We start from the raw sequence: 27,829 nt of genomic DNA, 5'->3' as shown, positions 1-27,829 counted from the left end.
TTGAATAAAAATCTGGTTAGCATGGTCTCACTTCACAATGACCATTATCTTTTTCATTTGCCTTTTGGTTTGCTTAAAAGTTCTGATTCTTTTCTTAACTGTGACATTAAACACTTTGTTCCCGTATTCTGACACTGAGAGAACACAGAATTTTTCAAGTGTGTTTTGGAGGCACAATGAATCTTGAGATTAATGAATGTGATGCAGTGGAAATGCTGAACAGTCAACTGATAGAGGAAATAATAAAATAGCTGAAAATTAAAATGATTATGGCTGCCCTTACCCCAACCCACCCCACCCAAAAAAAGACATGAAGTCCTCTTCCTTTTTAGAAGAGGTGAGGAACTACTGGTATGGAATGCTTTACATGTCAATATTTTTCCAATCTCTAGGTTAGTTTTGCATAGCACTTTATTTTATTTTTATTCCATGTTGTAAGAGAAGGGTCTCTGGAAGGGGAAGAAGAGAGATCCATTCAGAAATATAAAGGTGATGTGAAAACAAAAGCTATCAATAAGAACATGTTTGTTTATTTAAAAAAAGATAAATAACGGGAGTAGCTAGATGCTGCAGTGTATAGACCATCAGCCCCCAAATCAGGAAGACTTGAATTCAAATCTGGCCCAAGACACTTAATAATTACCTAGTTGTGCAACCTTGGGGAAGTCACTTATCTACATAGCCTTGCAAGAACCAAAAAATAAAAGTACTACATAATTTCTGAAATGAAATTTATTCCAACTCTCCTGTTACTATTTAATTTAAAGTCAAATCATAGTCCATTTAAAACATCTGTACAAGATATATGTTATTGATAGACTCATTCAATATGGGTTGCCTATTGCCATGAGATAATTTGAGAAACTTGCCTTTATTATTTCAGTTGGTTTTCCCCCCACTATGAATTATTAGATCAACTAACCTCTTCAGATCTCTGAGAAGGCAATTGTAGAAATAGTATTTTCTTTTCCTAAAAAAGCCTGTAGTGTTCTGAGCATTGAAGTAATTGGCATAAAGTTAATCAAAAAGAGGAAAATCGGGGTGGCTAGGTGATGCAGGGGATAGAGCACCAGCCCTGGAGTCAGGAGTACCTGTATTTAAATCCAACCTCAGACACTTAATATTGATGTGACCTTTCTCTTTTATTAAAAATCTGTATTACTGAAAAGCATTTTTGGTAAACTTATGCTTTTCATTTTATCTTTTTTGTGATAATAGCATATATAATGAAAAGATTTCCTGGAAAAGAACCTTAAAGGCTAGATCCTGTTATGTTTTTTTGTCTCAAAAAATTTTGTGTTAGTGGTTAGAGAGATTTTCTTGGTTACCTTTTTTAAGGATAATACCATTTGTGAATGCACAGGTTACTTATGTGTGGATGTGAGTGTGTGTGAGTGTGTGTGTGTGTGTGTGTATGTGTATGTATGTATAAGCACTTTCCCCTACTCCATTTTACTGAATGCCATATTTCCACACATTCATTTAACAACTGGTATAGAGGTATTAAAAATACATTCATGTTGGGGAGGGGAAAAAAATGTTAGCAGAAAAATGATGGCCAATCTGTACCATTTTACATATATTTGGTATTGTCCTTTTTGTCTCATCTATTAAGTACTCAGGTTGATATGATTTAACAGGATCTCACACCAATCTTTCTGCAGGTTTTCCCCACTCAATGAACTTCACTTTTTTTTATAAGACAAAACTACTTCACTAACATAAACTTTTTTCCTCCATAATTTACTGCCAATGAGTTTACAGTCAAAACTGGCTCTTTCCTTAACTGTTTCAACAATATGTTTAACAAAAAGACCAAGGGTTTATTGGCTACAGTAGTTTCTCAACTTTCTTTCCCCCCTGCCCCCCACCATTCTTAACTGTGGTAATTATTTTGTATTGGCTAAATTCTCTAAGAAATGGTAATAATCAGAGATAATTCTTTACCTCTCATTTTTCAGAATCAATTGTTTAAATAAGTTGAGTCTGATCTAATATTATTGAATGCAATAAATTTCCTTCATTATTAGGCTTAATTCAAATTTGGTGCTAATTCTGATCTCTGCTCTACCTATCAGGAAATTAAGATACTACAAAAACACTTGATTCTAATGATTCTCATATGGTCACTTGTTATTGTTTATTTGATATACAAAGTATGATCAATGTCCTTTTAAAAATAATTTTTGGTAGACTTGTGAGTAATCTACAAACTTTTGGCCTCCATCACTTTTTATTTCCAAATCACATAATTCATATTTTTTGTTTACCTTCCTGACATCCCACTTTGCATTTAAGACTCTGAAAATTAATAAATAGGCTGAAAATTCTTTTATTATATGAGATGGTTCTCTGTTAGAGGAAGGGAAAAGAAAAAAGAAGTACTTATTAAGCACCCATTCTCTTTCTTGGGCATTGCCTGAGTTAGACTGTGTCCACACTCATCTCTATGGGAGACAGTCCTTTTCTGACAACCTTCTAAGTTCCTTTTCTACCATCATGAATTTATTTCGGGCATTAGGGGAATCTGAGCTCTCTTTCTCCACTTCTTGGTTTCACCTACCCTACTATGACTTTTGAAAATAACTTGTCGGGGCAGCTAGGTGGCATAGTGGATAAAGCACTGGCCTTGGAGTCAGCAGTACCTGGGTTCAAATCTGGTCTCAGACACTTAATAATTACCTAGCTGTGTGGCCTTGGGCAAGCCACTTAACTCTGCTTGCCTTGCAAAAAAAACAAAAAACAAAAAAGTTGTCTCCTACCTCCATATAAATGGGTTACAACCAACTAAGTATTTCTTTGTGCCAGGCATTGTCATAGGTGCTGGAGGTATTTACTACAAATATGATTGACTTTTTGTCCCACCAGGAACTTACATTCAAAACGAGGAGACAATTGGTATAAAAATTAGCATAAAACAAATTAAAGGTAAAATAAACATTAAAGGTAAGGGTACTACCAGTTTAGGTATGAGTATAATGGGTTTTAAAAGTCAAGCAAAGGAATTCAAAATTGATCCTAGAAGTTATAGGGACACAATAGAATTTATTGAATATGGGAGTGACCTGAGGGTTTAAAAGACATATATTTGGAAGTACTGAAATTTTTAGGAATATTGAAATCAGCTACTATATGAAGCTTTGTGGAACTAAGAGATTAAGAGATTGACCTATTTAATGCATCTAAAGACAGCACAGTTAAACTCTACCTAATTACCTTAGAGTTATAGCTACCTGATAGTTTAAGTCTTCCTACTAGCCATCAAGCAGTATTCTATATGTAGATAACCTTCCAAGAGACTGCATTCAACTAAATGCTAATGGCAATAGTTACTGAAGGTATTTCCTATGGAACTCTATGAAATAATTATACTAATATCAAAGGTTCTCTACAGCCAAGAAAAATAGCAAACAATGGACTAAAAATGATAAAAGGTAACACCCAATTTGATTAAAATAAATTTCATATGTTTTAGGCAATCTCTAAAGGATAAAGAATGAATAAAAGAGGAGAAAACTTAAGAGTACAGAAACATGAGCCAATTTTCTTTAAGAACATGTAATTAGGTTTACCAGCAAATAAGGATAAGGACTAAGAAAGCAAGGGTGTAAAGATAAGGTTACAATATTGATTATTTAAAAGATTCTATAAAAACTAAAATCCATAAAGAGATACTTCAAAGTGAATTTATTCTAAAAACTAGAGATGAAATGTTAAGATTAAAGGTGATCCTAAATATCAAAGTGCATTTACTGGTAGCATTACTAACTTAACAAGCACTATTAACACCACCATTTTGACTGTAAGTGTAGGGTGGAGATAACAACTAAGGCAATGGAAAAGACCACATACATATTGCAACACCTGCAACAGGATTCACAACATTCTGCAACAGGATGTCACAGACAGTCACACACAACCATAGGTATTAACATCCCATTCAATCTCTTCTCACATTTTCCTAGGGTACTTTGGCTTTGTTCTTTGCTTGTATCATTCTTTATCGAACTGAAATAGCAAAAATTAGATTTCAATATAAAAACTCAGAAAATTGCATGCAAAACTGTTAAATTCTATTACATAATTTGCTTCTTAATAAAGGTATAAAAAAATTAACAAAACAGTAACAATATGTGTATGTCTGAATCCTTTTCTGAACTTGGAAACTTCTGGTAAAGCAGGAAAAGGTGGAAAAGTAGATCAGAACGTCCAGAAGAGAAGTAATAAACTTTGAATCAGGATATCAACAATGGAGAACACAAAAGAAATAATAATGAAGTACAGTTGTGAAGAATATAGACAGAGAGATATGTGAACTGTAAGGATGGGGTAAAGCCACTTCTACTGACTCCCATTCCAAAAGAATTTTGTGTATAAGTGGAGACTGTATAACAGGACAAGGGGAGGTCCTAGACCCACACCAGTCACCAAGAATGAAAAAGACCAAAGAAAACCCTCAATTCCCTAACTCAGACAAGAAATGCACCCCACCCTGTTGACAACAAAATTCAGCAACAGTCTACAGTACTTAGAATCAAACCCAAATCAGAACTTCAAAATCCAGAGAAAGAGAGGATGCAATGGAATAGTCAGCAACGACTGTGATTTAAATTATCTACACTGAGGGCACTAAAAAATTGCAAGTCCCCAACACAAGCTGCTTCCAAGATCCCAGAATAACAACTCAATGCTCTCAACAAAGCTGTTTACAAAACCAGTCAAACCTGGTCTCCAGAAATAAAAAAAGTCCACTTCTTTTTTTTTAAAGGTTTTTTGCAAGACAGTGGGGTTAAGTGGCTTGCCCAAGACAACACAGCTAGGTAATTAAGTGTCTGAACCCACATTTGAACTCAGGTACTCATGACTCCAGGGCCAGGAGTGCTCTATCCACTGCACCACCTAGCCGACCCCCCAAAAGCCCACTTCTCAAGATCAACTTCCAAGTAAAAAAACGGCTGGAAGAATGGACCAATACAAAAAAGAATCTCACCCCAAAATCCTCATATGATGACAAGACACTCAGAAACACAAATCCTAAAAAGAATGATAGGTAGCTGCTAGGTGGTGCAATAGATACCATAAACTGTGCTTAAATTCAACATTTCCACGAGTAAAACTATGGCCTCAGAGACTAGCTATGTGACCTTGGTCGAGTCAATTAATCTTGTTAGCCTCAGATGCCTCATCTGTAAAATGATCTGGCAAAAGAAATGGGATACCACTCCAATATCTTTACCAAGAAAATTCCCAAATAGGCTCACAAAGAGTCAGACATAACTAAAAGGACTCAATAAAAAATAGACTTCAAAATACCAATAAAACAAAATCTCAAAGACAAAAATACCTTGAGGGGAGGGAGGAAGAGAGTTGAATCAAGGGATTTAGTAGAAAAAAAAACAATTAAGAAAGTTGGGGAATAAAGTATTGGAAGGGAATTAATAATTTCGCAAAGAAGGTACTAAATCTTTCCCAAACATCAAACTCCCTGAAAATCAGAATGATTATACTAGAAGCAAATAACTCAATTAGATAAGAAATAGCATGACAAAATCCAGACTGAAAATTCAGAAGAAAATCTAACCTAAATAAATGGATCTGACCTGAAAAAAGGATCTAGGAGAAAAAAATTTTAAAACCACCGGACACTCTCTCTCCCTATTAGACATCATACTTCAAAAAAATTTTGTAAAGGAAAAAATAATCACATCTCTTAAAACTAGAGAGCAAAAAAGAAAATCAAGGAATACACCAATACATCCTGAAAGAAACTCCAATATAGAAAAAAATACTATAAGCAGCAAGAAAAAATTCAAGTACCAAGAAGTCACAGACAAGGTTATTTAGCACCTACCATTATAAAGAAAAAGAAAGCTTGGAATATAATATTCCCAAAGGAACATAACCTCTTTTTTTTTTAAAGGTTTTTGCAAGACAAATAGGGTTAAGTGGCTTGCCCAAGGCCACGGAGCAAGGTAATTATTAAGTGTCTGAGGGCGGATTTGAACTCAGGTACTCCTGACTCCAGGGCCAGTACTCTATACACTGAGCCACCTAGCTGCCCCGAAGATAATCTCTTGCAACCAAGAAGACAATATTCAACAAAACTTTCCAAGCATTTCTGGTAAAAACACTACACTTGTATGGAAGTTTTGTTAATCATAGTAGTTAAGAGACATATAAAAATGCGGTGGCTAGGTGGCGAAGTAGATAGAGCACGGGCCTTGGAGGCAGGAGTACCTGAGTTCAAATCCGGCCTCAGACACTTAATAATTACCTAGCTGCGTGGCCTTGGGTAAGCCACTGAAGCCCACTGCCTTGCAAAAACCTAAAAAGAGACATATAGGAATAAACAATCATAAAGGATTCAACAAGGATAAACAATTTACATTCAAATAAGAAGAAATGAAGGCTATAACCCCTTGTAATTCTACTGGGGGGGAGGGTCAAGCGTCTATCTAGTTAGAAGTTTTAGGAGTAGTTATGTTAGATAAAGCTGATCTTAAGAGAAAAATGGAAAGAAAGCATGAGAGGAATACATTCTGGGAGAAAGAGAAAACTAGAAGAAGGAGGTAGGGAAAATATCTGATGTCTGAACTTTACTCTCACCTCATTTGGTTAGGTACAGAAGCATATTTTACTCAACAGGGAAATAGGAAGGAAAGGAGATGAAATGATGATGGGGGATGGTATCAGAAAAACCTGGTAAGACTTGTATGAACTGAAGGAAGAGTGAAGTAAACAGAGCAAATGACAAAGATTTAGGGATTAAAAGCCCTGCAATAAATTCTAACAATTCCTGAGAACTAATAAAAACACGTATTTCTTGACAGAGAAGTAAAGGACTCAAAAGTATAGGAGACAGTGTTTTTTTAACAGTCAATACAGGAATTTGTTTTGTATAATTATAAATATCAACAACAGATGTTTTATTTTTCTTTAATTCTTAGCTGCAGAGAGGAGAGGGAAAGGGAGGCAGATTTTTGCTAATAGAAAAATATAAGTCTAACTTGAAAAAATGATTCAAATTTTTAAAAAGGATTAATAGTTATTTTAACAACTATCAACTGTGAAAAACAAGTATAAATAATAGATTTGAAAAATTTCAACATCAAAAGAATTCCCTGAAAACAAAGAATCCATTTGTAGAGATCAGTTTAAATTACAGAACCAAATCTAATCGTGTCTAATTTTGCAGACCATTCTGAAGATCATCAATAATGTAGAGAGTTGCTACAAAAAAGAAAATAAAATCTCAAATTTAGTTACTAAATTAGCTCGCCAAACTTTCATATCTGAGTGAAGAAACAAATTTTCATTCACCGTCAAATTAATTGAGAAGCATTTATTAAATATCTCCCACACACTGGTAGGCTCGGAGAATAAAAATCCATCTAAGATGGAAACAAACAATTTCTTCTTCAGAGAAACTATTGGTTCAGGAGTAATGACACCTTGGGGCTTTTTCTTTGCTAATTTTCAATCAAGTATAATCTCCTTAATTAACATGAAAGTCAGGCTTAAAGCAGAAAAGATGCTGTAAAATTGTAAACATAGAAATTGGAGGGAAGGGTTTAATAAGATTTTGTTTTGATGAATTAAAGGAATGAATGTGAAAGCTATAAAGAGAGGAAAAGACAGATAAACCACAGTACACACTTTCTTCTTTTTTGTAGGTTTTTGCAAGGCAAATGGGGTTAAGTGGCTTGCCTAAGGCCATAAATCTAGGTAATAATTATTAAGTATTTGAGACTGGATTTGAACTCAGGTACTCCTGACTCCGGAGCTGGTGCTCTATCCACTGCGCCACCTAGCCACCCCAGTACACACTTTCATAGATAGTATTCATGAGCTGCAGCTGGTGAAGAAATCACCTGGAACTTAGCTAAATTGATCTTCAGACAAAAGATATGCATGGAAGTTCACTCTAGTAACTATATCCAGAGCCTTTATCTTCCATAAATGACATTAAATAGTCAGGGGTTAAGTATGAGAATAAGACTTGTTAAATTTATACAATACTAGTGACTAAAAATTTCAAGACTATGGCATGCCCTGATTTATTTATATGAAATGCTTGTGCTTTGTATATAGGACAATAATAATCACTTTAAGTGAAAATGAGTCTAATAGCTTGATGATAAAAAACAAAAAATCTGATCTCCATTTTTTCTTCATCAATTAAGTTATAATCCCAATATATCCTTGTCAAAGATTATCAATAAATCTACGCTGCATCAAGAAAACAAAGTTTCAAATTCGATTTTATACTTGTATGCTATGTAAGAGGCCAATAACTAATCATAGCAAATGTGAATATAAGCTTGATACATCCCTTCCTCTGTACACTCTAGTGCAAACCAATTCTTAAATGGAAGGAGAAACAGATTGTTTAGTGAGCCAGCTCATTCCTACTGTGCAGATACCCCGAGGAGAACCATCTGCTCTTGTCCTAATTTATTCTACTAGTCAGAGCCCACTACAGATGAGATTAACTATAACTGGCTAGCCTTTGAAAATTTCATCCATTTCTCATTCAAAAACAATCACAACACAGTACTTCAGCCCTTCCTAAATAAAGAGAGAGAGAGAGAGAGAGAGAGAGAGAGAGAGAACGAATTCACACAGATTAATGCCCTGGCGAATTAAAAACGGCTAATGTTATGGTATTACAAAATTTTGCTTGTTTATTTTTTAATTAATCCTAAGGAGTTGTTAACCATTTACACAGAAGACTAAGTATTATTACGGTTCTCCTTAGATTTGTTATGAAATCTTCATTAAAGTGCTTAAAAATCACTTATCCTACTGTTTGATACCTCAATTTTTGTATCTCTACAAGGATGCTGCTTGGTAAAGCACAAATGCCAAAGACTAGGACACGGACAGTGTAAGAGTCCATCAGATGATAAGTCACTCATTACAGACAAATCATGGAATTTAGGAAATGGGCCAAGTGACTTAGCATACATACAACCAAGATAAGTTACTTCTCAAAACTTCTTCAAACTCCAACACCTCCCCACCCCCGAGAATAAGGTACTAAATGTAGAGTATTCTAGGTAAATTCATAGATGTCCCAAAAAGGTAAAGTATTTTATAAATTAACATTGGAGAACTCAGCACCATTTCTGAGGAACAGAACAAAGATTAGGTCCAAACATTCTAGAAAGCGGTAAAACAAATACCTTACAAGTTTCATACTCTTAGGACCCAAAGATCTCACTTCAGGTATATACCCCAAGGCATGGATAAAAAGAAAAGTTCCATCTATTTTAAAATATTCATAGTCAAACTTTACATATAGTAAGGAACTAAAAAGAAGGTAGATGTCTATACATTAGGGCAGTTCTAAAACTAGGTGAGCTGTAACAATAGTGAAATAAAAATAATTACTATGATGATGAATCATGGGAAAAGGTATATGAACTTCAGGGAAGTAAGAGATTCAAGCAAACAATATATACTATAGTTACAATAATGTAAAAAGAACAACAAAATAATAAATTGGAAGAGAGAAAAAAGGCATCTGAAACACCTTCATGGTAAAATGAAGAGGACAGACAAAAAAAATCCCAAAAGGAACCAACAAAAAAAAAAAAGATGAAAATGGAAAAAAAAATGACCAAAAGGAAGATGTAGCTGAGAAGGCAGTGAAAAAGCCTTAACTGGCACTCCATAAATGAGGACAGGGTCTAACAAGAAGTCCATTCTATACAGGTGACTGAGGTGGATTTGTTTCTATTATAATTTTTTTTCAATATTATAATCTTTAAAATGTAAAAGTTCCAAAAGACTCAAGGGAAAGGATATACAATTTATTATCTATTTTTATTCAGAGAATGATTACTTCAAATTTTTCTAGTCCTTCCTTAACCTTAGAAAGGATTTTATAGCCTTTATCTACACCTGGCTTGATTATAACAAAACTCAAAATATTTTATGTCCTCATAATTAAGATGTCACTGCTTGTGATACTTTTGGACTTCATTAAAGTAACTGGAAAAAATAAATTCAGCCCAAACAATAAGCTCGTCCATCTACATCAAATATTCCAAAGTTGGAAAGCTTCAAAATTAGAATAGTTTAGTTCATTATACTTAAATATCAGTACTTTCTGAAGTAAAGCTTGCAAGTTTTTAATAACACAAGTTATATTCTATGATTTGAAAGTCATACAATTTTAAAGTTGGTAGAAATGGACCCTCAGGATAATCTAATTCAACTTCATTTTACAATTGTGGATGAAGAGGGTTAGAATAATGTGGCAAGAGGGGGCTGAGCTACAATGGCAACAAGAGAACAACCGTTCCTTGGAGCTCTCTCCAAATTTTCCAAAAACCTTAAAATTATGGCTCAAACTAAATTTTTGAGAGGCAGAACCCACAGAAGATCCAGTGAGGCAATTTTCAAGCCCAAGGTAACCTGGAAGATCATGGAAAAGCTACATTCCATGGGATGGAGTGGGCAGCAGGACAGCCAGGATTATCATGCCGGGGCAAAGGAGCTCGTCTTCCAGGCACAGCCTGCTGGGTACCTGGATCCTAGGGAGTGCCAGCTAGCAGCAGCAGAAGCAGTTTCCTGACCTGACAACCCAAGGAACACCAAGCACAACTTGGAAGATCTAGTGGGGAAACCTCTATCAGAGTGAGTGGAAGCCAGTGTGGCCTTCAGTGCAGCCTAGATTCCAGCAAACGGAAATAGGTGCACAGAGCCACCCAGCAGCTACTCCCAGATTGCGTAGCCCATGGAAGGTAAAGGCGTGGGGGGAGACTGTTGAGATCTCTCCTCTGGACCTGAACAGGACTCTTATGCTTTGTCCATATTCAGACCCTGGTCACAGTCTGGGGTCCCCATATGCCATCCACCATCCAGAGCACAAATGAGAAGCAGTCAAAGGCTCTCATAAGATCTCGAAGGAACTGAGGTAGTACTTGTGGGGGCTTCCCAATAATACTCAAAAAAGGAAACTGATCATACACCATTACTTTGGTCCAAAAAAGATTTTGAAAAATCAAGTAAAGGAGGTAGAGGGAAAATTGGGAAGAGGAAATAAAGGAGATGCAGGAAAAAAATGAAAACCAAGTCAACAGCTTAGTCAAAGAGATCCAAAAATATGCTGAAGAAAACAACATACTAAAAATTAGTTTAGGCTAAATGGAAAAACTACTTCAAAAAGTTAATGAGGAAAAAAAATACCTTAAAAAGAATTGGGGTGACAAGAACTATCCTGTCTTAGGCACTCTCTCATAAAACTCATAAGCTAAGGTCTCTAACTAAATTTTTGAGAGACAGAACGCCCAGAGGGACCCAGTGAGGCAGTTCTCCTACTCAAGATAACCTGGAAAAGAGCAGAAAGGCTCTGGGAGCTCACAGCAGCGGGGGGAGTCTCCTGAGCTATACCCCGGGGAGTCCCGGGCACAAAGTGGGGGAACAGCAGGGGACCTCTGCTCAGGGAACACAGCAAGCAGAGAGGCCAGCACAGCCCAGATCCAGGAACAGAAGAAGGCGGAGCCAGTAAGCAGGAGCCCCCAGGGCATAAGCCCATTGAACCTAGGGAGGGGGGTGAAGAGGGAGACTGCAGAGCTCTGGCCTCTGTCCCTGGAACAGGACTCTAGGGCTCTGAGCAAATTCAGATCCTGATCCCAGTCTAGCCCCCCCACACACACACACAGAACAGCAAGGGGCCCCCCCACCTCAGCCCTGTGGCAGAGTGGGACACATATGGTCATTCACAGACCAGGAGGGAGGACAGAGCCTCACACACTGAGACCCTTATGGGACTGTCCCAAAAGCTCAGGAAGCACCGCAAAACCAGGCCCAGGCTGGAAAATGAGCAAGCAGAGAAATAAGAGGAACACCATTGAGAAATATTTTGCAAATGAGCTCAAGAAGGATCAAAATACTCAGTCTGAAGGAGGAAGCACAAGCTCCTGCATCTAAAGACTCCAAGAAAAACAGAAATTGGACTCAGGCTATGACAGAGCTCAAAAAAGACTTTGAAAATCAAATGAGGGAGTTAGAAGAAAAACTGGGAAAAGAAATGAGAGAGATGCAGGAAAAACATGAAAATGAAGTCAGCAGCCTAGTCAAGGAAATCCAAAAAAATGCTGCAGAAAACAGCATGCTAAAAACCAGCTTAGGTCAAATGGATAAAACAGTTCAAAAAGTTATTGAGGAGAAGAATGCTTTAAAAAGCAAAATTGGCCAGATGGAAAAAGAGATAAGAAAACTCTCTGAGGAGAACAAATCCTTCAGACAAAGAATAGAATTCAGGGAGACGGATGAATTTACCAGAAATCAGGAATCGATACTTCAAAACCAAAAAAATGAAAAATTAGAAGAAAATGTGAAATATCTCATTGAAAAAACAACTGATATGGAAAACAGACTTAGGAAAGATAATTTAGAAGTTATTGGAATTCCTGAAAGTCATGATCAGGAAAAGAGCCTTGACATCATTTTCAAAGAATTACTACAGGAAAATTGCCCTGATATCCTAGAAGCAGAGGGCAAAATAGAAATGGAGAGAACCCACAGATCCCCCTGAGAAAGAGATCCCAAAAAAACAACCCACAGGAATATTATAGCCAAGTTCCAGAACTCCCAAGTCAAAGAGAAAATATTACAAGCAGCCAGAAGGACACAGTTCAAATATCGTGGAGCTGCAGTCAGGATCACACAGGACTTAGCAGCAACTACACTGGAAGCTCGTAGGGCTTCGAATAAAATATACCGGAAGGCAAAAGAGCTTAGAATGCAGCCAAGAATGAACTACCCAGCAAGGCTGAATGTCCTCTTCCAGGGAAAAAGATGGACTTTCAATGAACCAGGGGAATTTCAAATGTTCCTTTTGGTATGGCCAGAGCTGAACAGAAGGTTTGATCTTCAGATACAGGACTCAGGTGAAGCATGGAGATTGGAAGAGAGGGGGGAAATATAAGGGACTTAATGAGGATGAACTGCATGTATTCCTGCATAGAAAAATGACATTGATAATACTCATGTGAACCTTCTCAGTTAACAGAGCAGGTAGAGGGAGCTTTTATAGTTGAAGTACAGGAGAAAGCCAAATTCAAAGATAAAATATGGTGGAAAAAAATGGAGTCAATAGAAAAAAGGGAAATGTAAAGGGAGAAAGAAAAAGGAGAGGGGGGGGATAGGCCAAGATATGTCATATAATAAGATTTTTCTTTATTACAATGAGCTATTGCAGTGATATGGAAAGGGGGGGAGGCAAGGGGGAATGAGGGAACCTTCGCTCATCAGAGGTGGTTAGTAGAGGAAACAGCATACATACTCAATGGGGTATAGACAACTGGAGTAAGAAAGAGTGGGGAGCAGGGGGAAGGGGTGGGGATGTGAATAAAGGAGGAGAGGATGGGCCATGGGGGGAGAGTGGTCAGATATAACACATTTTCTTTTTTACTTCTTGCAAGGGGCTAGGATTGGATGGTCTGTCTGGGACCATGGGGCCAGGTGGATGCTGGGCGTAAGGGGTGGTATGGGGGCTCAGGGCCTCTTGGCCCCAGGACCAGGGATCTGTCTGCTGCACCACTCAGCTACCCTACAGCAGAGTCAGAGTGAAAGGAGAGAGAAAATATAGTACATGGTAGTGGAGAAATAAGAAAGGAGGGAGTTGCGATCAGCAATGGCAATGGTGGAAAAATATGGAAGTAACTTTTGAGATGGACTTACCATAAAGAATGTGATCCACCCGTGACAGAGTTGTAGGTGTTGGAAGAAAGACTGAAGCACATTTTTTATTATTATTATTTGGGGTGGGGGTGGGGGTTCAGGGCAAATGGGGCTGGGTGGCCTGCCTGGAGACTCATACATAGCAGGGTGATCATTGGTTGTCTGAGGCTGGATTTGGACCCGGGTGCTCCTGGTTCAAGGGCCAGTGCTCTGTCCACCACCTAGCCACCCCTACTATTATTTTATTTTGGATCTTTTTTTTCTTTTTTCTGGTTTTTGCAGGGCAGTGGGGTTCGGGTGGCTTGCATGTCACACAGCTGGGTGATTGTTGGGTCTATGGACCGGATGTGGGCTCGTATGCTCATGGCTCCAGGGCTGGTGCTGCGTCTATTGTGGCACCTAGCCATACCTACAATTAATACTTTTTTTTTAATTTTAATTTTCTTTCTCTCCCCTTTACTTTATCGCTCAACATGTCTATATGTACGGGGGGAGGGGGTATTTCATTTACTCTTAAACAAGATTTTATTAATGTAAAAAAATTATTCATACAAAATGAGAATAAATATTAAAAAAATTTAAAAAAAGAATTGGCCATATGGAAAAGGAGGTAAGAAAGCTCTCTGAAGAGAACAAATCCTTCGAATGTAGACTGTAGCTAAAGGAAGTTGATGACTTTGTGAGGACTCAAGATACAATAAAACAGTATCAAAAGAATGAAAAACTAGAAGAAAACGTGAAACATCTCATTGAAAAACAACAGATCTGGAAAATAGATCCAGGAGAGATAATTTAAAACTTATTGGGCTCCAAAAAGTAATGATCAGGAAAAGATAACTTGATTTCATTTTTAAAGAAATTCTATAGGAAAATTGTCTTGATATCCTAAAAACAGAAGGCAAATTAGAAATTGAGAGAATTCACCTATTTCCTGAAAGAGATTCCCCTCCCAAAAAAACCAGGATTATTAAGTTTCAGAACTCCCAAGTCAAAGAGCCAGAACAAAACAATTCAAATATCATAGTGTTGCAGTCAGGATCCCACAGGATTTAGCAACATCCACATTAAGGGCTCATAGGGCTTGGAATATAATATTCGGGAAGGGAAAAGAGCTTGGAATACAAGGGAGAATCAACTAGCCAGAAAAACTGAATATCCTCTTCCGGGGGGAAAAATGAAACAGGCAAATTTCAAATGTTCCTGTTGAAATGGCCAGAGCTGAACAGAAATTTTGATCTTCAAGTACAGGACTCAGGTAAAGTATAGAGAGAGTGGATGAGAAGGGTAAATTATGAGGGAGTTAATGATGATGAATTGCATGTATTGCTGCATGAGAAGACGATTCTGATAATACATGAACCTTCTCATTTTAAAGCATTTAGTTGAGACACAGGAGACAGCCAAATTTGAAGGGATGATATATTTTAAAAATTTCAGTGGGTGAAAAGAAAATGTACTGGGAGAAAGGAAAGGAGACATAGAATGGACTAAGATATTTCATGTAAAAGAGTCAAGAAATATCTTTTACAGTGCTAAGGGGGGGGGGGAAGGTAAGGGGAATTGAGGGAGCCTTCAATTTCATTGGAAATGGCTCAGAAAGGAAACAACATATATACTTGATAGGGCATAGAAATCTAGTAGAAAAAAAGAGAGAAAGGCGATGGGAGAAAGGGAACAGGGGAAGGGTGGGTAGGGGATAGAGGAGAAGGTAGATCATGGGAGAGGATGGTTAGATTTAACACATTTTCTTTTTTATTCTTTGTGCAATGTGGTGGGATTGGAAGACAGGTCCGGAACCACAGGGTTGGGTGGGTGCTGGGTATCTGGGGTAGGATGTAGGCTGTCCACTGTGCCACTTGGCTGCCCCACAGAACACTTTTGAAGAGGGACAGAGTGAAAAAAGAGAGAAAATATAATAAATGGTAGTGGGGAGGAATAGATGGAGGGAATTATAATCAGCAACATCAACTGTGGAAAAATATGGAAGTAACTTCTCTGATGGACTTATGATAAAGAATGCGATCCACCCCAAAGACAAAGCTGATGGTATCGGAACACAGACTGAAGCACGTTTTTCTCCCCCTCTTTCTTTCGATTTATTTTTGTGAGGCTTTTTATTTTTGGGGGGGAGACGGGGATTATGTTTACTCTTGGAACAAGACTATTTTAGTAATGTATAAATAAATAAAAATGTAAATTTAAAATAATACCAAAAAAGAATAATGTGGCAAAATTGGGACAAAAACTCCAGAAAATAAAGAGTTTAAAAAAAAACTGCAAGGATTAAACAGAAATGAATAAACCAACACTGACAGTTTGACACAGAAATATTAGTATTCTCTTTGGATACATATGTACCCAAACACTTGTTTTCAAAATAAGACAATATATGCTCTCTACACTTCAGAAGTGAAAATACTTTATGTTACTACCTGCAACATTATTTTTTCCAAGAACTAAAAAAATAAACAATAGAAGGAAAAGGAAACATATACTAAAATAAAAGTAAAACCTGTTGCTATTACCATACTTTTGTTATTTTAGTAAGTTGACAGAAGGAATCAAAATCAGTTTAACTTGTATGTCAGTGGAATGTTTTGCTTTTATGTGAAAATGTGGATAAAACTGCTAACTTACCTAATTTTTCTGGCTCATCAGGACCAGTTCCTGCAATACAGCTACTTTCTAGACCATACGTTGGATCCACTTTTCCAGACGCTCTTGCTGCTTCCTGTACCTTCTTAACATGAGCTTCAACTAATTCCAAAGGTACTTCTTCCCGAACTCGAGAAAACTCCTCTATCCAAAAAAATTAGAACAAACAGAAACCAAAGTTTTTCAAAAGTGTTTGTAGTTGCACAAATTTAAAAATAAATTCAACCAGTAGATGTGGGTTCTACTCCTACCTAAAGGACTAATTTTCTTTGTAAACATGGGAAAACCTCAATCTTTCTTGATCTGTTTCTGATATTTTAAAACAAGGGGTTTGCTAAGATGAACAAAAAGGATTTTCCTTCTAAAATAAGCCTTTGCTTTTTGATCATTATGAGTTAACTTTCTAACACTTTATTCATTAATCTTTCATCATTTCAATTTAGGTCTTCTGTGAATAGGTACTGTGCTTAATTCCACAATCTTATATAGGTGCCTGTCAGGGTGGAATGCCACAAATATAAAGTTAAAGGCTCTAAATGCTGTAAAAAAAAAATATACTTCTCCCCTTTGCCTATTGACCTTCCTAATTTCCTTTGAATACCAACTAAAGTTCCTTCTGTTACTGAAAGCCTTCTCCACTACCTCTTAATTATAGAACTGTTCTTCTATTTCCTATTTTTCTCAAATATAGCATGCTTCGTATATATTTATTTGCAAGTTGCCTTTCACACTAAATAATAAGCTCTTTGAGGGCAGGACCTGTCTTTTTTTCTTTTTTTTTCTAATACTAACAGTTAGCATCATGTCCAGCATGTAACAGGAGTTTTAAAAAGCTGTACTGATGTGACTATCATCAGAGACAAAATATTATGTTTAGGAATGGATTAGTATGAAATGAAGAAGAATGTTAAGAATTTGAAATAAAAATCTGGATTAACCAAAATACAAATAACTAGGAAAAAAATAAGCAAACAGTTAAAAATACGATGTTAAAAACAATTCAGTCAAATAAATAAAAATGATCAAAAAATTTCCATTACTCTAGCCTGAGGAAAACACAATTCTCATCATGTCACCATGTTTAATTCCCAACATACAGTATGGGAACAATATAAATTTGTTCTAATGTCCTATAAATAGACATGCAATATTTTTCAACAAAACTAATAAAATGACCCAGAGACAGTCCAAGGTCTTTATACAAATAAAAGTATCTTCAAGACATTGGTTATTAACAAATAGAAAAGATTTTCAGAAAAATTTACAAAAAATAAAATTAAAGGACATTTTCTAAAAAAACAAAACAGAAAATGTACATTTTCTATTTGAACCTATGTTTCCCTACCATTCTAAAGGGTCATAAACAATAGAATTACTTTTTAATGCATTCTGCTAAAAAATTGGGCGGGGGGGGGGGGGGAGGAAATTCTTTTACTCAAGAGAAACAGTCAAAACAGGCCTCTACCTAATGCGGCTTTAGCTGCTGCAGATGCTACCCTTGGATCTACCACAGATGCCAAGAATGCAACTGTACTCATCACTGGGTTTCCTGACTGACTGAAAGGGACAGGTTGGTAAGCTAGTGGCCCAAGGGAGGCATCCGAATTTTCAAGATAAGGATCCTCAATAGGAAGTCTCAAAAAGTGGAGAATGCATTCATCCTGAGTTCGACTCCCAACATGTTCTGATACTTTATTCCAATCGTCTTTGTACATCTCGAGGGCCTGAAATAAAAAAAGATTTCAGTTTATAACTTTGCTCATACTCATAATTAACAACAAACTGCACAATTCCAAATCAAAGACAGACACTAAAAAAATCTTAATTTTTGGAGTAAATGAAGTGATAATTTTAAGAAACAAAAATATTCTTCATATTGTGCTTTTTTCCCCATCCTAGATTAACATGCTTTTGTTTTTCTTCTTTTGTTCCATTATTGCTAACACTGTACTACTCAGTACTTCTAGATTCATAATTTCTTAGATTCTCATTCTAGTAACTTCTCAATTAAATTACATGTCTATAGTTTGCATCTTTTTCTCAAAGTATTCTCTCTTTACCATTTTATATTATTTGTTATTGCTCTTATAAATTTCCCCTAATCTGTCAATCATTTTGGCACATCAAAAAGAGAAACTGTTGTATTATATTAAGCATAATGAGATTCTCAAAAAAGTATAATCCTGATAAAAATTTTCTTTAGAGAATAATTAGGCTTCATCTCAGTCACCTTGGTAACTTAGTAAGAAACTAATATTCCTGAGTGTCTCTCCCATGTTAATTACAAATTCAGGAGGAAAGTGATCAGGATCCTGGGAGACTTGTCCTGACAGGAAGAGACAACAAGAGATCAGAAAGTATTGTAGACTGATGCTTTGAGAAGCAGTTTGGGCAACTTAATATTGTGCAATTTTCATAGTCAGGTGAGAAAAAAGGTTAACAACTTTCCCCTATTCGATTTTTGGACAAAAGTTCTTTACCAGTTCAAGTATGGTCACTTTCTGAATTACCATTACCTATATGTAAGAGGTAAGATCTTGGAGAATAAAAACAAAAACAGTGGAACATTATCTCTAGGACATAAAAAATTCTTTTCTGCTAATTATTCTCAAAATAGGACCATTAGTATAAGTAGTTATAAATAATATGAATATATAAATATAACAAATAGTATAAATTGTTATAAATTTTATAAGTTATAAAAAATAGAAGTCAGCATAATTTTTCTTAATCACCAAAGTGGATTTAAAACAAGAGTGACTTGAGTATATTAACAATTAATAAGGAGTAATAACAGCATCAAGCATTTACATACATTAAAATTTACAAACTACTATAAATATGTCACTCGATCCTCATAATCTCCCTGTGAGGTAGATATTAATATCATTACTATTTTATAAAGAAGAAAATGAGTCAGAGAAAGATTAAATGATTTGTCCAAGATCACATTGCTAAGTAGTGTGATATGGTAGAATTCAAATTCAGTTCTTCTCAACTACAAGTACAGAGCTCTTGAGCCCCTCCTAAAGGTTTAGATTCCTAGATTTTGTTAAAGGCTAATTCAAAACTGAGATCTTTTAAAGACATCAGCTATAAAAGACCAAGGTCTCCCACTGCATCCAGGGCTCAAGTGGCAAAGGCCTGGCCACATTGAAATGCCAACACCTCCAGGCAATCTCAACAGCATCAACAAACAACAAGCCCCAGGACAGGTGATCAGAAGAGGAGATTCCTGGATCCAAGGCACACATAACTGACCAGACAAGGTGTTGGGCTACAGCCATGGGTGAAGAGGAACTAGCCCCAAAAGGGCTGAATCCGCCTGGCTGTGGGGCCCTGGTAGGAGAGCAGAATTCCTGGTTGGGTCGAGGATTAGAGGTTAGAAAGAGGGACCACAGGAAGCAAGAGCATTTGTAGGGACTTAGTGGGGACCTGAGCTCAGAGTTCAGGCTCCCAGATAGTGCTTAAAAATGAGGCATCAACTCCTACAACTTGATACTAGAACTTTACTAGAATGCAAAGCTGCTAAAAATAAAAATAAAACAACAATAATAACAAGTAATCAAAGGAGAAAGAATCAGCTATCTATATAGCTACTACTATGGCAGAGAATATTTGAATACAAACTCAGAAGACAATAAAGCTTAAAAAAACCCTACTTCTACTTAAAAGAAAAATGCCAAATGGTCAAAAGTCCAAAAACAAAATGACTTCTAAGAAGAGCTTAACAATCAAAAAAAGAGATCCAAAAACTTAAGAAAATAATTCCTTAAAAACTAGATTTGGACAAAGGGAAGGCAATCATGTGATAAGAAAACAAGAAAGAAAACATATCAAAAGAATGAAGAGAATGAGAACATCTCAGAACAACTACTATGGAGAAAAAAGATAGAAGAAAGAAAATATAAGAATTTTTGGACTATCTAATTATAAAATTATAATTAAAAAAGGATTTAGATAAAAATACCACAAGAAATTCTTTCTTTTTTAGGTTTTTGCAAGGCAAATGGGGTTAAGTGGCTTGCCCAAGGCCACACAGCTAGGTAATTATTAAGTGTCTGAGACTGGATTTGAACCAGCCACTCCTGACTCCAGGGCTGGTGCTTTATCCACTACACCACATAGCCACACTCCCCACAAGAAATTCTTAAGAAAATTCCTTTATAAAGTAGTTGAATGAGAAGGTAAAATTGAAATCAAATAACATTCATCAATTACCACTTAAAGAGTCTAAAATGAAAACTTAAAGGAACATTTTATCCAAGTTTCAAAACTTCCAAGTTAAGGTAAAAATATTTTAAGAAACAAGAAAAAAAAAATCAATTTAAGTATTGTAGAATTACACAGGTCCTAGCAGCTTCTAAATTAAAAGACTGCTTGAAACATGGGGTTGCAACCAAAATTTACCCAGAAAAGTTGAGTATAATACTGAATAGGAAAAAAAACACTAAATGAACAGAAAGACTTTTAGGCTTTTATGAAAAAAAAAACAAACAGAACTCAATACACAGTCTGACATAAGATCAAGGAGAAATGTAAACATTAAAAAGATTAATTACAAAGAAACTCAATAGTTTACTTATATCTATACTTTTATCAATATTTTTAAGATTATTATCATTACCTGGTCTTTAAAAGATCATATATTGATAAAAGGCTAGGATTGAGTTAGATATGATGGAATGACTCTGAAAAATAAAATTTGATGGGGAGAGGTAAAATGCAGTAATTATAAAAATGAGGCATGAAGGGAAGAACTGTTTTAATGGAAGCAAGGGGGGGGGTTGGTAGTGCTGGAATACATTGTAACTGACTTAAAAGGGAATAACAATACCTAGATAGGCATAAAAGTCACCTCAATTTATAAAGAAAAAAGAAACTGAGGAAGAGATTAAAGAAGGAGGAGGATAGGGTAGGAACTCTTAGAAGGGTACAAATTTTGTTTTCTTTTGTTTTGTTTAGGTTTTTTGCAAGGCAAATGGGGTTAAGTGACTTTCCCAAGGCCACAAAGCTAGGTAATTATTAAGTGTCTGAGGCCAAATTTGAACTCAGGTACTCCTGACTCCAGGGCTAGTGCTCTATCCACTGCCCTAGCTGTATTTTAAGGAAGAAAAGGGGGTAAGATAGACAGATGTAAATTAGATGCATGAGGAGGGAGTAAGGTAAATAAAGTGAAAAAGATAGAGAAAACAAATAGGTTGGGGGAAACACAAAACCCAGTAATTACAGCTTTGAAAGTAAAAGGGATGAACTAACCCATAAAACAGATTTTGTTAATAAGAAATAAAATAAAATAAAATGAAAGATAAGACATAAGTTAAAGAACTGTAGTAAAATTTAGTATCTTTCAGTCGATGTTAAGAAAGAGTAGTAATCATGATCTTAAAGTTAAAGCTGAAATAATCTTAATTAAGAGACAATTAAGGAAACTTCGGTTATGTGCCACTAATATTATTCATCAAGGATTTAGAAATGCTAGCAATAACAATAAGAGAAGAAAAAGAAACTGAAGGAATCAAAATGGGAAATGAAGTAATAAATTGCCACTATCTATAGGTATTTCATTGCAAAATTATGAAATTAGAAAGAGATCAGTTAATTTTTATAGTTATGACTAGAGGAAAATTATTTATCAAAAGACAAAGAAAAAAATGCAAAGGATAAAACTGAAAATTTCAGTGAAAATAGAAAAGTTTTTGCACAAAACAAATGAAGGTAGAATAACAATTGACTATAGAAAAAATATTTATGCACCAAATTCAAGGTGACTGCTAAGACCACTTAGATGAGAGTGAACTTACCAACTCTATTGCTTGTAATTGTGAAAGATCATGTCTTATACCAAATGCCCTGCTTCTAAACATCCATGTTGTGCTTTAGAGAGGTCCCTGACCCACTACTATTTCCTTAGGATATACATATTTGTGGTAAAATAATTAGAAATGCTATAATAACTGTAAAACATACCTCTCATTTCTTTCCTTTTTTAATAATTTTACACCGTAGTCATTTACATTCAATTAATACATCTATCTAACCTTTTTATAACTCAATTTTTTTGGTGTCACCTCCAATTAGAATGTATGCTCTGTGAGGAAAAAAAGATGTTTCATTTTTTCGATTTATATTCCAAAATAAGTAAAGCTAAGAATCAGTGTCTCCACATAATGAAGATTTTTCCCTGGTTAGTTCCTCATTCTAGGAAGAAGAAGAAAGCAAAGAAAGTAAAAAAGTGAGGGAAAGGAAGCTCTGAGAAAAACTTGAAATGGTAGGGTAATATTTCTATACCTATATGATATTCTTGCATTTTCAAAAAAATTAACCCAGGATAAAATACTGTCAAAACATTAATAATAAAAGCATTTAAAGAGTTAACTATATCTGAGAAACTTGGCTGAATAATTTCTATGCAAAATTATTTATCAGTCCTTTTTGTATTGATAGATAACAGCAAAATGGGGGTGTTCGACTGGAAAATAGTTAAACAAACTGGTACATAAATGTAATGCCATAAGATAGGATGGGGATGATTTTATAGAAGCCTGCAAAGAACTGTGGAAAAATGATGAAAAGTGAAATTAGCAGTACCCAGTGAATAATTCATACAACAATAGTAACAGTGTAAAGAAAAACACTTCTGAAAGGCTAAAAGCCTTCATCAATGCAATGACCTTACCAGTATTTTAGAAGACTGGTGATAAAGAATGTGAATGACCTCTATACAGGCAGATGAAGGATTCAGGATGCAGAATGAGAGATAGTTTTAGAAAAGGTCAATAGGGGATTTATTTAACTACCTATCATGAAAGTTTTATTACTTTTTTCAATGGGGACAAGGTGAGGTGAGGGGGGAAAATGCTTTTTTTTAGGTTTCTGCAAGGCAAATGGGGTTAAGTGGCTTGCCCAAGGCCACACAGCTAGGTAATTATTAAGTGTCTGAGACTGGATTTGAACCCAGGTACTCCCGACTCCAAGGCTGGTGCTTTATCCACTACGCCACCTAGCTGCTCCCGAAAAAAAAATGCTTTTAATTGAAAAAAATTTCTAAAAATAGTTAATTAGAATAAACCTATCCAAGAGTGTACAATCTATAGTTTACTAAGTTCAAATAATTTAGAGAAAAGACAATTTGTAAAACTGTATTTAACTCCAAAACTTTATATATATAATTAGCTTAAAATTTTAATATGCCAATTATTTTTCCTACAAGCCTTCATCCTTACGCAAAGCACTAACTCTCCTTTGGTGGAATAATAAGTTTTTAAGAATAGAAAGGAATCAGTTTCAAATTCTTACATTAATCCTCAGACTATGTAGGAAATTGAAATTATTCCAAATTAACTCATTTAACTTCATATTTAATGAGACTTTTTCCCCAATCACTTCAAGCTTTAATAGAAAATTAGAGTAACAGAGCCCAGAAATATCAAACAGTATGGGAATATTTAATGAAATTGCTTTCTTTTTAATATAGTCTACTCCAAAATGAACAAGGATAATTTGGAGGAATAGTACTCATCTAAAATTTATTGGGGATGAAAGGATCTGAAGGAATAAAAAGGTGCCTGCAAAAACAACAATAATACCATGTAAGGGGGTGGAGGAGCAGCCGGAGCCAAGATGGCAACAGGAGAAGAGCCTTTCTTATGTACTCTCCAAAATATTTCAAAAACCTTAAAATTATGACTGACTAAATTTTCAAGACACAGAACCCACAGAAAGATCCAGTGAGGCAATTCTCCAGCCCAAGATAATCTGGAAAATAGTGGAAAAACTCTGTTCCACAGAGTTGGAGGGGTGGCTGCATCAAAGTGAAGGAACTTAAGCCTCTGGGAAACAGCCCCAGGGTAATTGAGAGTGCCAGCTCCCAGCAGCAGAAGCAGTTTCCTGACCTGCACCCCAGGGAGCACCAAGTACAACCTGGAAGAACAGCAGGGAAGACCTCTGCCAGAGTGAGCACGAAGCCCAGGTCCTCAGCGAGTCCATAGCACCTCAGTGCAGTTGCTGCACTCAGTGCAACGCAGTCTGGCAGCCCAGATTCAAGAAAAAGAAACAAAGTGAAGCCAGCCAGCAGGATCCTCCAAGTAGCTACTCCCTGAGATCTCAGCCCACCAAAGGTAAGGGAGTGGAAGGAGACTGCTGAGGTCTGTCCTCTGTCCCTGGAGCAGGACTCTGGGGCTTTGACCACATTCAGACCCTGGTCGCAGTCAAGCCCCACCCCACCCCCAGCCCTGTGGCAGAGGAGTAAGCTTGTGGTCATTCACAGACCAGTAGAGCAGTCAGAGCCTCACACAATGAGGTTCTTTTGGGGATTCCCCAATAACACCCAAAAGTTCAGGAAGCACCCTAAAACCAGGCACAGGCTGGGGAAATGAGTAAACAGGAAAAAAAAAAAGGAGCTTGACCATAGACAATTACTTTGGTCCCAGGGAGGACCAAAATACTCAATCTGAGTAAGTCTAAGCTTCTACCTCTAAAGAATCCAAGAAATATAGAAGTTGGGCTCAAGTGATTGCATAGCTTAATAAAGATTTTGAAAATCAAGTAAGGGAGATAACGAAGCCAGAAGCTTAGTCAAGGAGATCCAAAAAAATCACTGAAGAAAATAACACGTTAAATACCAGCTTATGTCAAATGGATGAAACAGTTCAAAAAGTTATTGAGGGGGGCAGCTAGGTGGCACAGTGGATAGAGCACTGGCCCTGGAGTCAGGAGTGTACCTGAATTCAAATCAGGCCTCAGACACTTAATAATTAACCCAGCTGTGTAGCCTTGCGCAAGCCACTTAACCCCACTGCCTTGCAAAAAAAACTAAGGCAGAACTGGCCAGATGGAAAAAGAGATAAGAAAGCTCTCTGAGGAAAACAAATTCTTCAGATGTAGAATGGAGCTAAAGGAAACTGATGACTTTGCAAGAACCCAAGACACAATAATTCAACACCCAAAGAAAGAAAAATTAGAAAAAAAATGTAAAATACCTCATTTGAAAAACAACTGATCTGGAAAACAGATCTAGGAAAGATGATTTAAGATTTAGCAGCATCTAACTTAAGGGCTCATAGGGCTTGGAATGCAACTGAAAATCAACTACGTAGCAAAACTGAACATTCTCTTCTGGGGGAAAGATGGACTTTTCAATGAAACAGGAATTTCTAAAGTTCCTGTTGAAACAACCAGAGATGAACAGAAAGTTTGACCTTCAAGTACAGGACTCGGGTGAAGCATAGACTGGAGAAGGGTAAATTGTGAGGGATTTAATGATAATGAACTGTGTGTATTCTTACATGGAAAGATGACACTGATAATACTCATTTGAACCTTCTCATTTAATAGACAGGTAGAAGGAGCTTACACAGATGAAGCACAGCAGAGAGCTGAATTTGAAGAAATAATATACTGTAAAAATAGAGTGAATGGGTGAAAGGCAAATGTACTGGGAGTAAGAGAAAGGAGAGGTAGAACAGACTAAAATAGTTCATGTAGCTTTTGCAGTGGTATGGAAGGGGGGAAGGTGAGGAGGAAGCGGAGGAAGATGAGGAGGAATGAGGGAACCTTCATTCTCATCAGAAATGGCTGAGAGGAAACAGCACACACACTCAATAGGGTATAGACAACTGGAAGAAAAAGGAGAGAGAGAGAGTGAGAGAGAAAGAGATGGTAGATCATAGGAGAGGATAGTCAGATATAACACATTTTCATTTTTACTTTTTGCAAGGTGCTAGGATTGGGTGGCCTGTCCAGAAACATAGGGTTGGGTGGTTGCTGTGTCTCTGAGGAGGGATGTAGCCTTGGGGATAGACTCTTGGCCCTCTGTCCACTGCGTCACTCAGCTTCCCCACAGCACATTTTTGAAGAGGGACAGTGTGAAAGGAGAGAGAGAATATAATAGATGGTAGTGGGGAGGAATGGAGGGAGGGAAGTACAATCAGCGAGAGCAACTATGGAAAAATATGGAAAAAATGTTGAAAAAACTTCTCTGATAGACTTAAGATAAAGAAAGTGATTGACCTGAGACAGACCTGCTGGTATAGGAACACAGACTGAAACATTTTTCCTCTTTCTTTTACTTTTATTTCTCACGAAGTTTTATATTTTTGTGGGGGAGGGAGGATTAAGTTTACTCTTATTATTTTAGTAATATGTAAATAAAAAATAAATTAAAAAAATACCACCACCTAACATTTACATAGCACATTGTTTCCCACATTTTATATATTTTTCCATTCAATTCTTACAACAATCCTGTGAAATAGATGCTACTCTTATTCTCATTTAGAGATGATAATACTAAAGACTGGGGAAGGATCACTAGTTCCTTACAGTCACACAACTACTAAGATCTGAGACAAGAACATATGTCTAGAAACAACCATTTCATCAACTAACAATATGAGGGAAACAGAAGTAATAGGATATCAAAAGTACAAGGAATTTTATTAACAGCTAATTACTCAGTATTTCATCAGGGACCTCTGGGAAGTAGAAATTATCTAGGTCTGAATCCATATACCCCAAAATTACAGCAGAAGATAATTGTATACTACAATTTCCTAATTATGTGATAGGAGACAGATCAAAGTATCAAAGTTAAAAGTGAGAAATATATAGATATCTCATTTGTTCAATGAGGAAGAGAATTGAAAAATCAAATTTTTCCCACTAATATTCAGTTTCTTGGACCAATTGACTGGTTAATTTTTCTCAACTGTTACTTGGAAGAGTTCAGGAGGAACATAAAATATCACAAAGAAAAAACCAATTAGATTAGAATTTTAAAGCAATATAGGAAAAGAACTATCAGGCTAAGAAGAAGAAATAAGAAAAGGTAAAAATAGTGATAAAACTTGTACTCAAGGCAACTAATTAATCCGCTGACCACAAATTTACTAGTGAACATTATTATGGGCTTATCTGATCAACTAAGTTAATTCTGAAAAGAGGAAAAAATTAAGAAACAAGTCATACAGAATTTAAAAACTGTAAAGATTACAAAAGAATTACTTGTTCCTTTCTCCATCCAAATTGTATTTACTATGTTCTAGTAAGTAAAATGAAGTAGGAAAAAAAAGTACTTTTCAAAGAAGGTGGTGCAGTGGATAGAGCACAGGCCCTGGAGTCAAGAGGACGTGAGTTCAAATACAGCTTCAGACATTTAATAATTGCCTAGCTATGTGGCCTCGAGCAAGTCACCTAACTCCATTGCCTTAAATAATTTTTTAAAAAGTTAAAAAAAAAGGAAGTCAAAGAAAGCATGTAAAATTTTAGTTTCAGTTACATACTGAGGAAACTTCAGAAAGAACAGGCATGAGATCTAGATTCCAACAGCAAAAAAAAAAATTAGATGGAATTAAAGATCTCATCTGAATTAGAGATAGCAAGATTAATTATATAAATGAATGAATGAATAAATAAATAAATAAATAAATGGGTTTGAGGCTGGATTTGAACTCAGATATTCCTGATTCTGACCCCAGCA

The 27,829-nt window shown here is 36.1% G+C and overlaps 1 protein-coding gene across 2 annotated transcripts in view; it reads right to left on the bottom strand.

Moving 5' to 3' along the window:
- The window catches only part of SMARCC1 (SWI/SNF related BAF chromatin remodeling complex subunit C1), a 159,517-nt gene that overhangs the window by 43,298 nt on the left and 88,390 nt on the right, over positions 1-27,829 (bottom strand). For both annotated transcript variants that reach the window (XM_074197712.1, XM_074197713.1), the window contains exons 20-21: positions 17,816-18,074; positions 16,333-16,494 (exon numbers count right to left, since the gene is read on the bottom strand). In XM_074197712.1, the coding sequence (XP_074053813.1) occupies positions 16,333-16,494; positions 17,816-18,074 (421 nt within the window). The remainder of the gene's footprint in view (positions 1-16,332; positions 16,495-17,815; positions 18,075-27,829) is intronic.

The sequence above is a fragment of the Macrotis lagotis genome, chromosome 8 (assembly GCF_037893015.1).
Source record: "Macrotis lagotis isolate mMagLag1 chromosome 8, bilby.v1.9.chrom.fasta, whole genome shotgun sequence".
In the NCBI taxonomy this organism is placed as follows: Eukaryota; Metazoa; Chordata; class Mammalia; order Peramelemorphia; family Peramelidae; genus Macrotis; species Macrotis lagotis.
This window is presented reverse-complemented; position numbering and strand designations above follow the sequence as displayed.